Source organism: Stegodyphus dumicola, chromosome 1 (assembly GCF_044657685.1).
Source record: "Stegodyphus dumicola isolate Sdum_Otavi_A_Nest chromosome 1, ASM4465768v1".
In the NCBI taxonomy this organism is placed as follows: domain Eukaryota; kingdom Metazoa; phylum Arthropoda; class Arachnida; order Araneae; family Eresidae; genus Stegodyphus; species Stegodyphus dumicola.
The window spans coordinates 206,750,246-206,772,093 of NC_140768.1; the positions used below are offsets into that span (position 1 = coordinate 206,750,246).

General features: G+C 30.3%; 1 protein-coding gene across 2 annotated transcripts; it reads left to right on the forward strand.

The window, feature by feature from the left end:
• The first annotated feature begins 2,431 nt into the window (after nucleotides 1-2,431).
• LOC118202174 (uncharacterized) lies at nucleotides 2,432-21,086 on the forward strand. 2 transcript variants are annotated; one of them, XM_035374323.2, is made up of 2 exons: nucleotides 2,432-2,585; nucleotides 12,819-13,518. In XM_035374323.2, exons 1-2 carry the CDS (start codon nucleotides 2,505-2,507, stop codon nucleotides 13,218-13,220), a joined length of 483 nt encoding a protein of 160 aa, XP_035230214.1. In that variant the 5' UTR covers nucleotides 2,432-2,504; the 3' UTR covers nucleotides 13,221-13,518. The 2 variants fall into 2 exon arrangements, with proteins under 2 accessions (XP_035230214.1, XP_035230215.1); XM_035374324.2 differs by lacking the exon at nucleotides 12,819-13,518 and adding an exon at nucleotides 20,581-21,086 and having other exon boundaries at nucleotides 2,433-2,585.
• Nucleotides 21,087-21,848: the final 762 nt, after the last annotated feature.

Consider the following 21,848-nt stretch of genomic DNA (forward strand, 5'->3'; position numbering starts at 1 on the left):
AAATTACATTCAAAAGAAATTTTAAGGCAATTCGATTTTATTCGGTTAATGATTACAAAAATAAAAATGAAAGTTTATTGTATTATTAATATTAAAAATTAGCCGTCCATACGAGAAAGTTGTTAGTGTCTTTGACTGCCGTACCGATGGTCCCGGGTTCGAATCCCGGAGAAGGCAGGGATGTAAACTGTGTGTCCCATCCTAGGAGGTAACGAAGGCCACCTATTAGGTGCCTCCATAATAAAATGACCACCGTCTCGGGCCTTAGTAGTGGCCAAAGCCTATAATGGCTAATGTCATCCTTTAAAAAAAATATTAAAATCACGCATTATTTTCTATTTACAGAGCTTATTTATGGAATACCAGATGATTTTCAGCTTCTGAGGCATCTTCTAAATCAAAAGTCATAGTCACTCTGTAATTCACTCTATGCTCTATTCCGTTCATTTCAAATTAAAGCACCTTTTATTTTTTAATAGCGAAATACGTTGCACATTGTTGCTGATTTCTGATTGCCGTACATGCGATCATAATTTAATTTTGCTTGTTTTATAAGGTATTTCTCCCACCTTCTTAGCATGCCTTCGTGGTGTGGTGGTCTGCACACTAGGCGCGTATTCCAGAAGTCCGTGGTTCAATTCCCGGCGAAGTCATTGCTCAATTTTCAAGTCTTCTGCTTTCAAAAAATACCTAATGTCTCTAGAATGGCGCCCGAACTTCTCCACACCCGGGATTTGGCGATTAGGTCCCTTAAAAACCCCAGTCGCCATTTAAAAGGGGAAGTATATAAGGCATTTCTCCCGCTTTCGTAGCATACCTTCGTGGTGTGGGGGTCTGCACGTTGGCGCCCAACGTATTCCAGAGGTCCGTGGTTCGATTCCCGACGAAGGTGTTACTCCTTTTTCAAGTTTTCAAAATGTACCTAATGTCTCTACAGTTTGAGAGAGATACATGCATATACATATTGGTTTCGGTAATTTGTTTATCCATTCAGTATTGCAACATATGCATGAATAATGTGTTTTATGACAGCTTTGGATGAAACATATGCTAATAAAAATTGAAACAAATATATAAATAATTAACGGAACTAATAACGAAAATTACGAGTGTTGTTGGTTGTTGTATAGTACTAATTGATAATCTAGCAATTATAAAGCTTCTGTTTATTGACATTACGGCATATGGGTTAACAGCACTTCTGTATTCTAGCAAGATCGTAAAATTTTTATACATTTCCCCCCCCCTCCAATTCTGGTTTTAATGTGCCTAATTTTCATACTGATTTTTAAGCTCTTGTTATTCTATTAAATTTTGTAGCATTAAGCGGTTTATTTAACAGTCGAACAATAAACCAATTTAAATTTTAAAAGTGCGCAAAATTAAACCTTAGGCCTAAACTGAGTTTATGGAACAGCAATATATATTTCAAAAGAAACTTCCAATAATCTTTCTGTTTCAAGAAAGGAAAAAAAAAATTAATGGATAAATTTTATATAAACGTGTCTCTGTTTTTTATCATTTGAAGAAATGTGTTCCTTGTAATTAACGATAAATTCCTAGCATGTTTCTATAAAATTGTCTTTCAGTCTAAGAACTGTATATTTTCTTAACTATTTAGTTTTCGAAAATTAAATTATTATTTTTGTTACCAATAGGAATTAGTCTTTGTTTATTAAGTTACATGTATAGATACTTGAATGCAATCAGTTTCTTTAATTTTCTTCAATTTAGTTCCTTGTATTAAAAAACTCAAATCCAGAAATATTAAGAAATTGTAAAGGTAACTACTACTATAAAACTGCAGAAGTTGTTTTAATTTTTATCATTAAAGTTTAAACTTTTTTCACAAAATTTTGATGTTTTAACTTTTAAAAATTTTAGGTTATTTTCAAGTATGTAAATACTTTTTAATTATTCATAGTTATTTACTATTCCTCTTGTTAAACAAATAATAAATACTAAAAAAATTTAATTCTTTAGATGTTATTTAAATTCTGTAACAGTAACTCTTTAGATGTTATTTAAACTCTGTAACAGTAATCAGTTTACACTAATTTTTTTCTCTCTCGTTCTTTCAGGACCCGGGAAGGGTGACAGTAATTAGAGATCTTCTTTTCCTATGGGAAGTGGTGACAAAAGAAAAAAGAAATAAAGGAATATAAAGAAATATTACAACACCACCAACCTTGATTTTCTTTGTAACCCGAATAAAAGAAAATGTTTACATCACAACCATATAGCTATTCCGAAAGATGGCATTTTTTTAGATGTATTCTTAAAATGTCAGTCGATTTGAATAATTCAAGGGCAAATGAGAATTCTTATTAAGATGGGACGAAAGTGAATTGTTCCAGAAAGAAATAAAGAGGTAATTAAATAATTGAACCACAAATGTGGAAATGGGTTAGAAGCGCCCACTGGAGGCGTTTTGAGAAACTGCAAATGGGTTTTAACCTCCACCCTTAGTTTGTTGTAAAAGAAAAAATATGGTATAAAAAGAGATGACATGGTATCATTCGGAGAATTTACTCGCGTTCTCTTGGTGTTTGGAGAATAATTTGATGAAAATGAAGATCTTAGTAGTAAGTATGATATTTTTTAGAATTAAAAATATATTGGCAGAATGTCACTGAAAAGTATAATGAAGCTTTAAACGATCTTAAAAAATTACCTCATTAACAATTATCCAAGTTAAAGGATTTATTTACTTTGTAAATATCCATTCTAATAATAATATTAAAATTTTCTGCTTAAATAGACGTGCTTGGTGATGTTCTAATGTTATTGTAACTGTGCCCGAAATTCCAAGGGAACCACGGGCGAACCTCGGTAGCTTCAAATAAAGCTATATAATTTGCTTTGAAATATCCCCAGTGCTTCTGCGCCATATAAAAGCAGATGAGATCGCTGCATACGTTTATAAGAAAATTATTTTGTAGGAGATGACAACCAAAATAGAATATATTAATAATAATTTATATTATCCTGGACCTTTTTGATAACTTTAGCATATAATGAAAGGGTAATTCATAAGTATCACACTGGGTATATTTTAATCAAAATCGTAAAAAACAACCTTATATTTAGCGTAGGTATAATGAAACACTCAATCGATTTCGAGGGCAGCTAAAGGTCCCTCCTCATCAGGAGAAAGAAATACATAGAAAGAAGAAAATAGGAATCACAGAAACACGTGGTGCTTATCAGCACTGCACGTGGTTATAACTAGATTTTTAATCAGAGTTGCACTGGCCGCCTACTTTTACTGAGCCAGGCTGTCTGATCAAGCATAAAGAAATATTAGCGAAGTTAAAATAGGGAGCGAGGGGCAAATGCACATTACGCTCAAAATCTGAACTTCAAATAATGGAAAGCAACCACTGAACGGATTTTTATACCCTCTGGTAGTACCAAGTGCTTCTATGTATTTCTATGTATTTCTTTCTCCTGATGAGGAGGGACCTTTAGCTGCCCTCGAAATCGATTGAGTGTTTCATTATACCTACGCTAAATATAAGGTTGTTTTTTACGATTTTGATTGTCACATTAGCGTGTTTCTCTTCTAGTCTAGGGTATATTTTAGTTTAACGGACATAAACTTTAAACTATAAATCTTTAAGCTAAAGTATCTTTTCTACATTCGGAACTGCATTTTAGAATTTGTGCTTGTTAGTACATTATAAATAGGATGCAACACGTGCTTTATCGCTGAAAACAACAGTTTTCATGCCAAATTCTGAAAATGGGCCTACATGCACTTATAACTGTAGAAATTACTAGGTGATGCCAACCCAAAGAGTTGGGAGGAGGAGCTTAGGTAGTTTTCAAATTACCATTATTTATTTACAAAATCTCAATACTTTTCATATTCGTAAAGATGAACTTTGAAAGCTGAAATGAAGGAATTATTAATAACAACTTAGAACAATATACAAAGAGATAATTTATGCAACATCAAGTTTAAAATGTTTAAGTTCCAAATTTTTTATCTGCGGTATTTATATATTAATTATGCTTATAAGCAAAACTCTTTAGTATTCTCCGAAGCACTGAATATAGAAATGAAATGGACTGTAAATTTTTACTCAAGTATTATGTACTGTTATATTTTGTAATAATGCGATAAAAAGGAAAGTACTTGCATTAGTTTTCATTTAAATACCTACTAATGGAGCTTCCGTTTTAGTATACAACACATATTAAGGTAGTATTTAATTAATTTAAATAACTCAGTAATTTGTTTAATTCATTTGAAATTCACTCTCACAATCAGAATTTACTCTCACAAAATTACTGCAAAGCAGTAGTGCTCCTTTCCCACCTTGAATTCTGAAGTGAAAATTCTCTAACGAAAAAAGAACACAGTTTTCCCTTTTTTTTTCTTTATTCTCTTTTTTAAATCTTTCCTCGTTTGTCTGTGACTAATTATTTGCCATTTTAAGTACTCTGTCTAATTATGTTCTACATTCTCCTTTCTATTTCTATGAAGGACAATAAGTAACAGCTAGATTTAATCGTTATGCTCAATGTAGATGGACTATGGGGCTGGAAATTAGTTCACTTAATTTCATGAATGGTTATCCACGTTTAATATTTCAAAGAGGAAGTATACCAATTATACATTTTCCGTAAAAGAAAAATCCTAAATTTATAAATTAGTCTCTTTAGTGAATGTTCATGAGAACAATTTTATTTTATTTGCCTAACAATGATGAAAATATTTTATTATGTTGAATAAAACATTTGTGAATAATGTAGCAAAGATCTTCAAATTTACGAATTTACCAAAAGTCGAACTTATATTTTCGCTTTGTTTACTACTTATTTAAATTAGTAATCTGTTGCCTATTGCATTTCAAAGATAAATCGCGAAATCTACTTTTTAAATGTTTTTATTTAATAAAGAATTAGAGTTAACTACAATATGCTGTTCTCAATTAATATAACCAACAAAAAGAGGCTGCTGCATTCGATTTGAATTTTTTTAGGAATTTAAAAGCATTATTGATAAAATACATAAATTGGCAGATGAAATTCGATGGAGTTTATGTTTGTTTGCTAGCAATATCAGATCTATATTTTTACTGTTTTGCTATATTCGAAAATGCTTGCTACCCAAAATAGTTATTAATTTAATAACTATAAGTTTTCATGTTAAATAAATTATTTTATGAATTATTCAAAAAATGTGCAGTGAATAATTCGAAATTAATTAATTTATATGCATTTAATATATATGTAATTTTATATTTAACACATTAAGTTTATTATTATAATTCTTGCATAAGAGTTAAGCAGAATTTCTCTCATTGCAGAAATATTAAAAGTATTTAATAGCGCAGCACTTCGTTCAAAGATGGCAGCACTACTGCTTTGCAGTAATTTTGTGAGAATAATTCTGATTCTGATAATGAAAAGCTACATACACTTTCCCTTTCTGAAGTAAATATTAAATTATTTTAATCAAGCACAATTAAAAATCAGGAATAATACCAAAACATTTATAGCGGATTTTCGATTTTCCGGTATCATACTGGGGACTACACTCATATTCTATTTAAAATTACGGTTAAAATTTGAGAACACTTCAAACAATGCAGGAAAGAAGAATCCATATTATAACTAAGGAAAAAAAAGTTTGTAATTAGCATGCAATTTAATCTGGAAAATAAGTTTATTTGGTTATGGATATTAAATGAGGATTTAGACCAAATAAAAAAAATGTGGGGAGAGAAACAGGTCTAAATAGGGCAACAATAAACATTCTTAGAAATAAAGATATTACATTATAAATGATATTAAAGAGCTATATTTATAAGAGATTTGTAATCTCATATATTTCCCCCAATTTTCTTCTACGCTGATACATTCTGATAATTTTACTGTCTTTTTTCAATAGAGTATATTTTTAGATAGGGCTTGGTTAATCTGTAATTTAGATCTGACTGTGCACAAATTCGGGGAAAAAAAAAAAAAGGTAGGAGGGGAGCAAAGCTTTCAGACTAAATATACTTGAAAATGTGTAATATGTAAAAACTGTTTCGTTTAAAATCATTTTTTGGTTATAAGGCATTGATGTAGAAATTTTTCTAGGTTCATGGGTGAAAGAATTCATGTTTCTTTTTACAAATTAAAATGCTCAAGAATATGAAATTAATTTCAATAGGAAAAATAAGCAAAGTGAATTCTTTAAATCCGCGTACTTCATTGAGTTGTGAAAATAGTTTTGAACCATTAAGAAAATTAATTACTGATTTGCAAAAATAATATTTATTTTTTGCTTTCGAGCAAATTACATCACATTACATTTTTGACTCCTTTTTTTGTTTTGTTTTGTTCTTGTTTTCGTAACCTGAGTATGAAGTTTTCTAATATGTAGTATTTAAAATTTAATACTCAATATTCTAGCCACAATTTTAATTGTTAAAGAAATAAAAGTTTAATTTCAAAACAGGCGTTAAATTTTATATCATGATTATAAATTCAAATATTCGTTGTCAAAATAGTAACAATCTTTTATGGTGAATTTTATTATTTTTGGTTCCCACATGCAGAGTTGCTACTAGGTCTTTCTTATGTTCTGCTCCAAATCTTATCTTTTGGTCTTTGTATTGGGAAAAGAAGAGGAACAGATGATAAAAACAACGAGAAGCGACAATTGTTTACAAAGTATTTCTATCTCTATTATAACATTTGTGTAGAATCATTCACATGGGTTTATAAATAAATATTTATGTATTTAAACAAATTAAAATTCTTAACAAATACGTATAAAAGTAAAAAAGTAAAAAAGCAAATTTAAATTCTTAACAAATACGTATAAAAGTAAAAAAGCAAATTTAAATTCTAAAAAAAAGGAAAAAAGCCAAAATAATTTAAAATAATTTAAAAATATGCAAACATGTAAAGATTTAATTCTCGAACAAATCTACAATATCATTTAAATTCAGAAGCATAAGCAAATCAAGTGCAAAATCTATCCATGAAAATAAATCTACTAATTTAATAAATTAAAATTAAATTAAACAATTTTTTTAAAAAATGCATATGTGAATAATCGTAGAGTAGGCAGGAGACAGACTTATCAAGGGGAAGTTGCCTCCAAACCTAACTCTCCAATCATTCAATTCGTGTTTCGTCATTCATGCAGGCAAGGGTAAAAGTCAAAACCAAAAGTAATTCCAATAAAGTGGTATCCTTAGAAATTTACATTTAAGTATTAACATTTAGAATTAAAGTTCAAAAAGGAAAATACTAATTAAGTCTTTTGAGAAACAAGCAAGTAAAGTCAAGAATTAAACTTTTTCTTAAAAAATTAAATTTTTTAAAATTAATTTTTTATAAAATAATAAAAAAAATCTAGAAACCAATGTATTTTAGAAATCCTTGTCTACAGAAACTTCCCCTACACGAATATGCATATCAATAAAAAGAAACTATAAAAGAACTATACATAATCCATATAAACCAATAAGAAATAAGAAACAAAAAGGAACAAAAAGAACTAATTCACAATTTTAAAAATAAATATATATTTAAAAATATAATTTCATATTTAGAAAATACTTAGATACTACATAAAAAATTTAAAAAAATACTTAAAGCAAGTAAATAGTAAGTTTTAATTCTAACTTACCTACTATATGAGTGTTGGGGTCTGCGAAAGTGTTGTGAAAGAGAAGTAAGTGATTCAAATTATATAGATGGCGCTTATGTAGGTAAAGTTGAGTGTAAAGCTGCTATCTTTGTTATAGTATAAATGTTTTGTAAATATTAATACTAATTAAATTAAATTAAATTAAAAATCCTAAAGGTAGTAATATCAATTATTTAGGGAGTTAAGTAACTGAGCTAATCAAGAGATGTATGTTTGCTTGAAGGAAATTAAAGTGAAGTGGTATGTGAAAAAAATGTATTAGGATTTTTAATTTAATTTAATTTAATTAATATTAATATTTACAAAAAATTTTTTACTATAACAAAGATAGCAGCTTTACACTCAACTTTACCTACATAAGCGCCATCTATATAATTTGAATCACTTACTTCTCTTTCACAACACTTTTGCAGACCCCAACACTCATATAGTAGGTAAGTTAGAATTAAAACTTACTATTTACTTGCTTTAAGTATTTTTTAAAATTTTTTATGTAGTATCTAAGTATTTTCTAAATATGAAATTATATTTTTAAATATATATTTATTTTAAAAATTGTGAATTAGTTCTTTTTGTTTCTTTTTGTTTCTTATTTCTTATTGGTTTATATGGATTATGTATAGTTCTTTTATAGTTTCTTTTTATTGATATGCATATTCGTGTAGGGGAAGTTTCTGTAGACAAGAATTTCTAAAATACATTGGTTTCTAGATTTTTTTATTATTTTATAAAAAATTAATTTTAAAAAATTTAATTTTTTAAGAAAAAGTTTAATTCTTGACTTTACTTGCTTGTTTCTCAAAAGACTTAATTAGTATTTTCCTTTTTAAACTTTAATTCTTAAATGTTAATACTTAAATGTAAATTTCTAAGGATACCACTTTATTGGAATTACTTTTGGTTTTGACTTTTACCCTTGCCTGCATGAATGACGAAACACGAACTGAATGATTGGAGAGTTAGGTTTGGAGGCAACTTCCCCTTGATTAGTCTGTCTCCTGCCTACTCTACGATCATTCACATATGCATTTTTTAAAAAAATTGTTTAATTTAATTTTAATTTATTAAATTAGTAGATTTATTTTCATGGATAGATTTTGCACTTGATTTGCTTATGCTTCTGAATTTAAATGATATTGTAGATTAGTTCGAGAATTAAATCTTTTACATGTTTGCATATTTTTAAATTATTTTAAATTATTTCGGCTTTTTTCCTTTTTTTAGAATTTAAATTTGCTTTTTTACTTTTTTACTTTTATACGTATTTGTTAAGAATTTAAATTTGTTTAAATTTAAATTTCATTCCTTGCAGCAATGGCGCAAAGAATATTTAATTAAATATGTATTTAAATTTAATTTTTTAATTAAACTCAATTTATTCTTATAAATATTTATGTATTTACATTCGAACCTCGATATCTCCAATTTTGTGAGGAAAGGGGGTTCGGAAACTGAGATTAAGGTTTTCCAGATAAGGAAGCTTTAATTCCGGATAACTTTTAGAGCTACGACTCTAATACTACGACTGAGTAATAGCTACGACATGGATTAGAGTAAATTTTATGATATAGAATAAGCTTTAATAAAATACGAAATGTCATCAATGTATAACTTAATTTTAATCTTTTAATCTAAAAATACAAACTTGATAAAAAATAAAATATAGTTCTTTAGTTTAAGGTACATAACAGAAACGTTCCAATTAGGGGATCAATGCCATCACATTGATTCATTTTGATTGTGGGCATTGCTAAAACTACTTTCGCGCACACTCTTGGATTCTAATTTTTGGATTTTTCTTTACCTTTTCATGTTGTTATCTTAGGTTCTTTACATGGTTTGTATTTTTTTAACATAACATTTTTGTCTAAAAATTTCGAAAATTCAACTTTTCATTCTATTAGAAGCACATTTAGTTTTCTTTTTAACTGTCGTACAAGAAGATCTATTGAACTCCTTGACTTATTAAAGATTGCTGATATTCAGGACAAAGAAAAACAAGAAATTTTGACATATTTCTGTAAGATTATTCGTTAAATAAGTTAGAGTTTGAAGGTTTGCATAAAGTTATCCACGAGGCTCGTTGCTGTAGGCTTTGGATATCTTTCTTTTTTTAATACACAGATATGAGTAATAGCTACGACATGGGATTCTAAGGATTTGAGGGACAATGGGGAATTACTGAGTGTTTCCAAAAAAAAAAAAAAAAAAAAAAAAAAAAAAGGGGGGGGGGAGGATATAAATTCAGCAGTTTGGCATTAGAAATTCGAGATAGCTATGTTTCAAAGACAGAAAATGTTTCGAGACAGATGTGGGAAATATACTGATTTAAGGTTGAAAATATAGGGAAAAAATTTATTTGAGCATAACGACGGATCCTTCCCCTCCCGAAAAAGTGTTTAAGCTTTTATTTATAAATTTTTATTTAATATAATTTACGATTTCTTTTAAAGTCTCAATTGCATTTTTAGCCCTTTCCACTTTCTTAATGTAGGGAATCGCATTTTGTTTTCAACATATAGACAATTACTGCAATCATCTCGCTAAACCATTTAATAAGCAAAACAATTTCATTTCTAAGCAAAATATTTTTATTTATAGTATACTTTGAAGAGCAAACAACAGCAAGCAAACAAGCAAAACATTTTTATTTCTGTTGCATGCACAAAACATTTTTAAAACAAAGTATTTTTTCAAAACAAGTAAAACAACAAATAAAACAAGCAAAATATTTTTATAATATAATATATAAACAAATAATATCTAAACAAAATGTATAATATCTAAAAAGACATTTTTATTTTTAAGACACTTTGAAACGGCATCTTTCAATACATTTCAATACGATTCTAATCACTTAAAGAAGTGACGGTATTACACATTAAGCTCAATAAGAATAATAATAAGAAAAACGTTGTTCTCAACTTTTGTCCGAAGACTTCATTTTAAATAGACCACAATTTTAATAGATATTTAAATATTTCAGATTCGATTTGACACATTTTATATCATCGGTATTTGAGTAATATTATTAAGAAGAATCAATGAACTGCTAGCAATTTATATGTATGTGTATATAGATATAGATATATTAGCTAACCATATTTAAACTTTATTACGTCACTTATTATTCATAATATTTATATATTTTTTAATGTCTAAAAATACCTTACCTTTTCTTAAACAGACGCGTCTAACGTTTTTCCCTTCGCTAATAAATATTAACTAAGACTGAATAAGACTATTAAAATAAATTTTAACTAAAACAGAATAAGACTATTCAGTCTTATTCACAGACATAGTCTTATTTCTGAATAGTCTAATTCAGCAATTTTATTCACCTTTTCAGCTTACGTACGACGCCTGAATAGGATAGCAAATTTTAAAATTAAATATCTCGGTCAGTTCGTAGCGTATGGGATTTATACATTTTGTGCTTCATTTTTTACAAGGAATATAAATTTTTCGTAAATACACTATGGGGATCTGGAGTGTTAAAAGTTAACTTTCCCATTTTTACATTGATATTTTAAATTTAATAATTTCAAATCAAAATATGAATATATGTGTAATTTAAAACATTTTTGGAACTGGAAATATGTGTCTACGACCAACGATTGCAGAAAAAAATGTCAGCATGGGGAACTTTATGGATATGATGATGACCACATTTAAAGATACGGATTACACGTCTAGATACAGATACAGATAGATAGATGATAGGCATGAACATGGGTAGCTAGATAAAGCTAGATAAATAAAACTACAAAATACGCGGAAAGTTTTTAAACTTTCTCCTGTGAAAAATAAATTTTTTTAAAATAAAATAATTTAACGAACATAATTATTGTTGGTTTTAGGAAAGAAGCAATGAAGATGCAGCCGGTTTATTTGAGAGGGGGAATGTAAATAGACGTGCAAATCCAATACTATTGTAATAAATATAACTGAAATAACAAACACAACTCAAAGGGGAGTTTTTCCATCAAAAAAGTAACAGTAATTTCGAGTACTACCTGCTGATAACATTTAATTTCCGTTTAAAATTATAGAATTCAATCAAAGGAAGAAGTTCAATTTTGAAAGCTCTAGTGCTTGTTCCTGCATTTTTGTATAAAATGGAATAAACAGGAAAATAATGTTATTATACATTACCTTGTAGGTTTCGGTTCAGTGATTATGGCAAAGCACACTAGGGCTATCTGTCTACATGGAGGGATGCTTTCATGGAGGATTTTCTGAGGGGAATTAGTTCGTATGCACGTAACACATGAGGAAAACCACGAAAACGCCCATGCAGCCAGCCCGTTCCCCTCGAATCGATCCCAGGTCCGAAACTACCAATGTTCAGCGAGTTTGCCGCTCGACCGCTGGGGGCATTTTATTACCTTGTAGAGTCATTAGGTTATTTTGAAATAGGAGACATGAAAAATGTGCAGTGCAATAGCCGGGTCTTGAACGCGTCGAGTATGCCACGAAAGCATATGGAAGGAAGAGAGAAAATACTTTATAACCCTTTAAAAGGAAGATTTTCTCTTAAATGAACATCTTTAAAGAAAAATATAGGTATAGAAGATTAGACTCTCCCAAATGTTTTTCATTAGTATGAGATTTAATTTTAGGCGCTGATGATACTGTATGCAAAACTCTGAATCAGAAATTTTGCAGTTGACACGATTTTTAACTTAAGAAATCTACTTGATTTATTACACTGATGATATAAAATATCAGTTGTAAAATTTTATAATTAATTGTTACATTTGCATTAATTGGATCCGCTTTCTTATGCTGATGAGCTAGTACTTCAAATATGGACGATAAAAGAAAGATCTTACATCTCGTCGACCGTCCACAACCTCTGACGTTCATCTGCACAAAACAAAAACCAATAAATGAAAACAATAAGCCCTTTCTTCAGGTGTCAACAAAAAAGGAAGAAAAAATTTGCCATGTGAGAGAAGAATACAGTTAACTTTTTATCATTAACAACTAAATAGTATTAGGAATATTAATAATGGGAATAATAATAGCAATAATAATTTAGGAATAATAATAACTTAGGAAAATGATATACATCTAAATATCTAGGGATATGTTTGCAAGTAAAATGATTTTATGAGTAAAAATAACTGATATAGCTACATGAAATTTTTTATAGGTCTTTTACCTCCTGAGTATAGCCTTCACTGCATGGGCCACTTTTATCGGAACAACAGCTGACAATTCCTATGGTTACGGTTACGGTTTAACAAGCAACAACTACTACAAGCCTTACTACACTACTTCAAAGCCAGTTTATCTGAATTCTTTCAAGCCTTACTACGGTTATAAGCCTTATTACGTATCTGCAAGTACGTATGACTACAAACCAAATTACGGATATGGCAGCATCTACGGTGGAGGCTACGGTTATGGTTACAGACCCTACAATTCAATGTACAGGCCATATTATGGTTACTATAAACCATATTATGCGTATAATCCTTATTATTATGGAAGCTATCAGCATGGTATAGGTTATTACGGTCACAGAAATTACGATTATGGAATCGATTGGTAAAAATGCCAGACTTTCGAATTCAGAACAGCTGTGATTTACTTTCAAAAATAGCTTCAAATTGCAGTTATTTAGACAATTTGTTGCACAATTCAATATGCTAACGAAAGCAATAGAAAGGTTTGCTTTTTATTTTGAACTTTTCATGTAAAACTGTGTGTAATTTGGAAGTAAGGTGACAGATTTGAAGACTTTCTTATAAAATTAGAATGTCCTATTTTGTCTTCTTACTGTGTTGCAACTTTATTATTATGAAATTTGTTAATTTATGCTGAGAAATAAAGAAGGTTTTTAATGAAAATCTGAAACTTCATTTGTGAGTTCTTTGTAAATTAAATCGTTTCATTTTCGTAGGTATAACTGCAGTTACTTACGTCTACGTTTGTAAAACATTTCTTTCCAAAAGTTCTTATTTTAACTAATAAATAGATATCGTAAGTGAATATTATAAATAAAAATTATAAAAAAAACCTGAAAGTGTGTTCAGGTTTTGAAAAAAGGCTTTTTTAAAGTTTAATATGGTTTACCAGTAGAGTTTTTCTATACAGATGACTCATGTGGATAGTGAAACCTTTTGTAGACTGCTAGATGAATATACGTTTAGACTAACATGGAGCGTTATACACTTTCTGTATATTTAAGAAGTGAAAAAATATATCATTTAATTCTATAAAGTGTTTAACGTTTTTAAATAGCTATATCATACATTAAATGCATCTTTATTTAAATCAATAACATAAAAACGTGAAAAAATAATATTCTCCAGAACTGCATCTCTTGCTATCTTAGCCTGATAATCAATAACAGGCAGACTGAATTTGAAACATAAACATCTTATATCTTATCGAATAGCAGCAGTCTCGAAAACTGAAACAACACAGAATCGTGTTTCAAGACACAGAATCGTGTTTCAAGGCAACTGAAACAACACAAAATCGTGTTTCAAGACTTTTAGTTTTTCAGCCCTTTGGGCTAAAAACCAAAGTGCTCTTTTTGGTTTTAAATAAGCAGAATCTTCCGAAAATTATCGAGCAAATTCTTTTAATGCTTATTTTTAAGTTCACAATAAGATGTAAACATAACGCAGCCTTAAATTTGTGGCAAAATGTGAAAGAAATAACATTAATAGTTGCTATAAAAAATTCAGATAAAGATATCTTTTTTCTCACAGATTTATTACAATGTATTCTAGCTGCAGAGCCTGCACTAGACTTTTTGCCGCTCAGTGCAAACTCCGCAAATCCAAAATTCTGCCGCCCTGTTCCTTTCTAAATTAAAAATTTTGCCGCCCTGTATTCCGCCACCCGGTGCGGTCGCCTTGGTTGCACACGTCCTGTCGACGGACCTGTCTAGCTGTAATAAACAGATAGTAAAATAGAACAGTATGATTAGATGTTTGTTCTAATCAGTAGTTCTCTCTCTAGACTAGCAGCAGCGGTGACAACATTCAGACTTTGGGTTATGAATCATGCTGATTATGATCTTACTTCTCATTTTAACCTATGCAGTTTGACATAAAATCTACCTGCTTATTTACTAAACCTCTAGACTGACCAAGTATGTGACAAAATAATTTTCACAAATATTATAAAATAAAACTAGTTTTATTAAAAGAAACGTAAGAGTTCAGAATTTAACGGTTTTTTTATAGTGTACTAAAAATGTTTTTAAATTTGAACTAGAGAATATTAAAGACGCTTTGACGAAAAATTTTCTAAGGCAAAAATTACCTGATATTTACTTAAAGCATGATCACAAATATGGTTTGGAACTAAGGATAAACATTTGCTGTTGTAGGTACTCCTGATAAAATTGTACAGCTAATCAGAAAACAATTTGCAAATAAGATACTCGGATAAAGCAAATTTTACATGTTAAGTGAAGTTGCATGCAAAATCAATAAATATACATATGTATGCATGTACACTTTATAAAATACTTTTATTTTAAGTCTTATAAAAATATCTTAACATTAAAATAATTTAACAGTAGTTAAAAAGTTGAAAACTGTACTATGTCTAAGTTAATTAAAAATTAGTTTTAATTTAATTTTGAAATGATGTTAAAAATAGTTAGATAGATAAGAAGTTTCCTTCCGAAGGAACTATATGTATACCCTTTAAAATGTGAAAAGAAGATATCGTACTGAGAGAAAGATAAGTAATGATTATGCCAAAGCACACAAGACCTACGTTTTATAACAGAAGTTTTAATGCAGGAAAGTTTTAAACACACTGATTGACCATTATATTGCTCATAAATAATATTAAAGAAATGTTCATATATTTCAATACATGAAAAAGATCTTCTTCCCTGTACTTACTAAGAAGTATTTAAAAGTCTTTTCATTATTGGCGCCATTATTTACTTGTTTGAAGCACTCCCTATTATTTACGTAAGACATATTTATGCATTCAAAGCATTGTAATTATAGAAACTTATTACAGTTTAGAGTTTCCTAACGGAAACTTGTTACAAACTTCCTTCTATTGGCAAAAGAACAAAAAAGTCGATTACCTCTTTATTTGTTAATCTACCTTAAATTTAATAAGAATTCTTTTTAATTTAATGCACCAACGCACGCAATAACGCTCAGGGTATTTTTTAAACTTAATTACTTGTATGTTTGGGAGAGCGTTTCGGTAGTCGATAAAACTTCCTGAAATAATGTGTTCTGCTTTCTAGTTAAGGCTATATATATGTGTGTATATATATATAAAAGAAACATCATATTATTTACATTTATTTCCCCAAAAGGCTCATTTTGCTCTGCTTGCGGCAGGTTTTAAGATGATTCCTTTGGTAAGTGTTTTGATTATTTTTTACAATAAATGAAGAAGTACACTGATATTTCGTTCACTATTCCTATCGCTAATTCCCGGCTCTTGATTTAGATTACTTGAAGAAACTTTCTGAAAATATCTTCTAAGTGTTTTTAAAATTCTTGGGTAATGTTTTAAGGGTATTTGTTTCGTACTCGCTTTATATATGTTGAAATCGTGAAACGACAGAGAGCAACTAAATTCATACCCGAGTTTTTGAAATGTGGGGGAATCGTACGTTTATTAGTACCGCAAAACTATATTTTATTGTTAGGAAAATATCATGAATGTTATGGTTCGACCGTCTCAAGCGCAACCCTGGTTGGCATTCTGCCAAAACACAGAGACTCTTCTAAAAGGGAGGGTATTACTTGCTGCGATGTGAAAGGCCTTCTCTTCTCCGGAAACAGCTATGCTGGAGGGAAAGAAAGTCCCCATCCTTCCACCCTATTTTGAGAATAATTCGGTCCGAATGGAGCATACGTGTTTGCGCTTACGGTTGCGGATGAGGCGGTCGAAATATACCTATACATTTTAAACCAGTTTTTGTTATAACTTATCTGTGCCTTTGCTTACTTTTCCCCTCTCAGCTCATTACAAAGTATGCAAATTTATGGCAGAGATAAGTAATTAAAACTAACAATTAGTATTCTTCCCTCTAATTTGAACAGACAATGAAGTGAATGCGAAGATTAAAACTTTGCTAGGCCTATAAAATATTACATTTAATTTATAACCTGCGACTATAGATGATTAGTTAATATGTAATTAGACATTTGTAGCTGAAATTCAAACACTGTCGCGAAGTGTCAGTTTTTTTTTTTTTTTTTGGTAGAAAGAGAGTGGTAGACGAATAATTAGGCCTAAAAATAAATTGAAAATTTTAGAAATTTTAATTTTTAGAGGCAATAAGAAAATTTGATTAGAAAAAATAAATTAGTGGAGTGATATATCTTCAAACGCTTTTTCCTGTAAGAGATGGCAGCACAAGCTGTAGTTTTAGTCGTAGAAATCCTCTTCTTCTATCAAAATTCTTTTCTTTCTTTTTACTTTAGCAATGTTAGATCGATTTTAGAATCTAAATAGACATAACCACTCCTTTTTCTTTTGTACTTTTTTTTTCTTTTTGTAAGTTGCATAGAAAAGAATTCTTGAATTAATTCCGTGTCTTTATTTTCTTTATTGCGTGTTAAAAGTTAAGTAGTAGCAAAAGGACACAGGCTAAAACAATTTGAAAATTCTTATTTCAAACGAAACAATGATTATCTCATGATACCGACGAATAATTACTCCCACGATCCATCACTTTCGGGACTTTAATGATTTATCAATTATGTGGATTATCGACTTAAAACTATACAATTATGCAAAACAATTTTCGAAAAGTCAAAAAACTGTATGTTATAATTCCGAAAACTTATTTAATGAATACAATTTGTAATTAAATCTAATTGTAGTTTCATTTTTTTAAATCAGTTTTTGGCTTAAAATTATTGTTATTGCCAGTGCATGAAGTATTTTCAAACAAAATTCGAATGTCCGCTTGTTTCAAAGATTCCGTTAATTTTTTTGAAAAATTATTCCTTGGATGATAAACATTTCATTATTTCTTCAATTTTATAATTTTTTTAGCGAATTTCACATATATATATTTAACGCTTTACCAGCCTCACGCCCAACGATTTTAGCTAAATCTTCTTCTATGCTCTATCCATATTAAAGCTGCAGCTCACTGTCTATATTTTTACTAATGTATTTTCTCCTTCATTTACTACGCGCCTTCGTAGCGTACTTGGAAAAACATCCAACTACCATTTAGGAGATCTGAGTTTTGAATCCTGGTGAGGGCATCGAACATTTTCATATTTCCTGCGTGGACAAATATGACTCTACAAACTGACCGATTTGAAAGAAATGGGTTGCCACGTCCCGAAATAAAATATTCTTATCTTTCACTCGCCAGTGTGTTGCCATTCGGCAAAGTCTAAAAAATTAAATTTTGCTTTCAAATTTAATTAAGAAATTCAGTGACTTGAAAGCAATAAATGCTGTGCTTCATACCTATTGTTACGAAATGTACAGGCGCGGTAACATGGCTTTCCCGCAAAGCAGTTTTAGGGTTGCCATAAAATGGCAAAGGAAGGCAAGGTTGCACATTTGGAGAGAAATCTCCCATTTGGTGACATTTGGAGACAAAATTGACGATATGCCATGGATGGATGGAGAACTTTCTGGAACGAATTCTTATCGGTTTAGCCCAGAATGTTCTCGAACACAAGCCGAAAGCTATATAAACCCGGCTGGTCCGCAGTCAGCTAGAGTGTGCCTCGTCTAGCGAGCTGATAGTCAGTCATTGAGCGAGTGTCTCGAAGTCTAGCGCCGAATGGGTCGTCGAGTGCACCGAGGAGTCTCTTAGTGTATTGCGGTTAGTGCATCGTCGAGAGAGTGTGTTAAGCTCCGGGAACGACTGAACCGAAGAGTCGGGAGCTGTGCTCTATGTGTTGTTGAGTTCATCGCGATTTGTAGCGTGGAAAGTCTCGGGAGTACGTGGAGTTCCGAGAACGACCGAGGAGAGTCGAGAGCTGTACTCTGGTGCTTTGCAGTGAAGCTGTCTCCACCGTTATTGCCTGACAATGTGAAGATTGTGTCGCTGATTGCTCCAGCATGTTTATAGTAGATCTTCGACGATTGCAAAAGTGTTTTGGAGCTGTCCTGATTAATATTGGTAAATAATAAAGTGTATTTTTGATCCTTCATCAAGTGTCGTCGTTATTCACTCCAAATCTACAAACCCCGTACGAAAGTGAAGGAAGAAAATAACGCGACTACTGGTGTCAGAAAAGAAAATGTAACACTATTATTATTAATTATTAGCTAGATCCATGAAATTAAGCAAACAGAACTCATTAAAATAATGTATATATTTTTATAAAACAATTATTTTACGCGGTTCACCGTACAAGCTACTAGTATAATTAATGCAAAAATAAGAGTTATGGAAAGCATGTTAAGATCACAGAGAAGAGTAAGAAAAATGAGTAGATTATGATATGGATCCTAGATTCATCATAACAAAGTTCTGGTTCTGCTTTATTTCTATTCGTTAATTAAGATTTTAACTAGCAAACTGAACATTACTATTAATTAAAAGACTTAAGTTTCCCTTTTGCCGATACGTAATAGCATGCGTCATGAGCGTAATATATGAGTCATGTGGGACATTGATTAATTTTGAAATGAAGCACTTTAGAAATATTTATTATGAGTATATTATTATTTTTAGGATGAATACAGGAAATAAATAAATAAGAACGAAGATTTAAGGAGCTACAAATAATTAAAGCTAGAATTTTATCTAACATATTCTTTACCTTATATATATATATATAACAGAAATGAATTAAAAAAATTCAAGACAATGTGGTATATTATTTTCTCTTCTTCCTAATTTTCAAGCATTTTTTGGCATGATGACATTTTTTAATTCTTTTAATAATTAGGAAGTAATAATATAAATTTCAATTATTAAATTATATATATATATATATATATATTTAACAATAGTAATGTTATGTTGTTACTTTTGGGATGAAAAATAATGCACTTGTCTACCTGCGATGTTAATTTATAATTTATAAAGCTACAGTTTTATGGAAGATCGGATTGAATGCTTTCTTTTTCTACAACATTCATAGAAGTTATTATATCAACAAAGAAGTTATTATACGAAGCATTTCCACTTTTAATATTTGTGATATAAATATTGTCACACATTGAAGTGATATAATAGAGCAATTAAAACAAAATTAACTAATAAACACACCTAGAAGAACCTAGAAAAGACAGTTATGTCTTTGCCTAGAAAAGACAACTACAGAAAAAAGTGAATGCCCAGTTCCCAATCTACCGTTAGCGACACTCACGTTACCAATGCTTTTTATCCGTTATCAGGGAATGCCCGTTAAGAGAATTTGGACTATAAATGATAATTTATCAACAAATTCACACAGCATCAGTGATTGGGATACTGGACTGGAACTGTCTTTTGAGCTAACTTATGGTCACTTTTAGCCAGTAAAAGAAAAAAAAAAAAAAAAAAAAACCTTATGGAGCTTTCAAAAGATCTATTATTTTCGAATCTACCACTATACCAACTACCAGAACCTGTTTACCTGATCCAGTTTATTATCTTATTGATTGCTCACCCCATAATTATGTTACTAATTTATTTACTTCACAAAACTCACATTTTAGAGATATAGACACTAATGGATTTTAGAAATATAGACACGAAATGAAACTTGAAATAACTTCAAGAAGACTAAAGCATTTACTTTTAGCTTTAAAGTATGGACATATTCCAAAAGCTCCTGAAAGGAAATATGCCCTCTTGCAGGTATATTATTTTTACGAACTTGGGGTCTATGTAGAAGTTTTGACGCTCATAATCAAGTAATTACGAAAGCAAAAGCAATAAGCCTTTTACGTTAAAAACGAACAGCACAGTTTCAAATTTTTATCTTTTTGTTTGTAATTTTCAGGTACTTATCGCCCTAAGCATTCTCCTTCGCCCTGATGCTACTCATGCTGGAGGTGGATATTTTGCTGGAGGCTTTGGTTATGGTGGCAACAAAGGCTACTTCGGATATACTGGCTTTGCTCCATTTGCTGGTCTAGGATATGGCCCAGGTATTGGTCTTGGTGCAGGATTTCCAGGAGCTGGCGGTCTGGGTTTTCCTAGCTTCGATCTCGGCTTTGGAAGAGGAAATGGCATTGGATACGGAGCCAATCCAATCGTCGGTGAATATGGAGTAGGACGTGGCTTGGGATATGGACAAGGTCTCATTGGATAAAAAATAAAATAAAATTAACGCCCTTGTAAAAGATTTCCAGCGGAAGTGTTTTATTTTTCAATCTTAACATAATATGAAGCATCTTTCTTTCTTGGTCATTATAGTTTTTATTTATTTTTTAAACAACATATTGTTATATGCATGTATATGATGGTTAATTCCGTAATAAATTTGAACTAGTTTCCATAGTATAATATGTTTTATTAAATCTTACCTACTCTAAATTGATATTCGTTAACAAGAATAAGAATCACAGTATTTGATCATATAAATATCGTGCTGGCAAGAAAGAGATTTCGGTTTTTTTAATGTGAAATAAAACTCGATTTCTTCTATACAAAAAGGAACTTTGTATTTACATCACCCATCTTAAGTTCACGCATGGACCTTATTAAGAGTTCACGTCGCCGTAGTTGAAGCTTCTGCTACCAGGGGAAGTAATACATCCTATGCAAGGAATTTATAACCGTTTTTCACCAAAAGTAAATATTAACATTTCTGCACTAGTTAAATTCTTCACTAGGAAATTTAATTCTTCAGATAGTGATGTGTGCTGTTCTTTCAGTGACGGAAAAATAAATTTACTGTTGCATTAACAGTTAATAAATTAGAATGTCTCCGACATAATGCCTTCACAGCCAGTTTTGTTGGTAGTACAGCTGATACAGTTTTGGATATTAAGTCGAATTCACTGTCGGAAAAATTAATTTGCAGGTTTAAGTCGATTATTACTTTTTGGATTGGATTTTTCAGTTTCAAGAATCGTTCCAGCATTAGGAGTAAACTGTTTCAACGTGTTTTAGAATCTAATATTAACATGTTCTGTTTTATTTTCAGCGAGTATATGTTTTTGTAATAATGCATTTTTTGTAGGGGAACGTTTAAAAATCACATTGTCATTATCTTCATTGTCAGTATCACTCTCACTCTCACTCTCTTCAAAGTCGGAATCAGAA

Bases quoted from the DNA above. Each gene is read 5' to 3' on its own strand.
- LOC118202174 (XM_035374323.2), top strand. From the start codon at position 2,505: ATGACATGGTATCATTCGGAGAATTTACTCGCGTTCTCTTGGTGTTTG. The intron at 2,586-12,818 runs GTAAGTATGATA...AATTTTTTATAG, and splicing joins TGAAAATGAAGATCTTAGTA to GTCTTTTACCTCCTGAGTAT.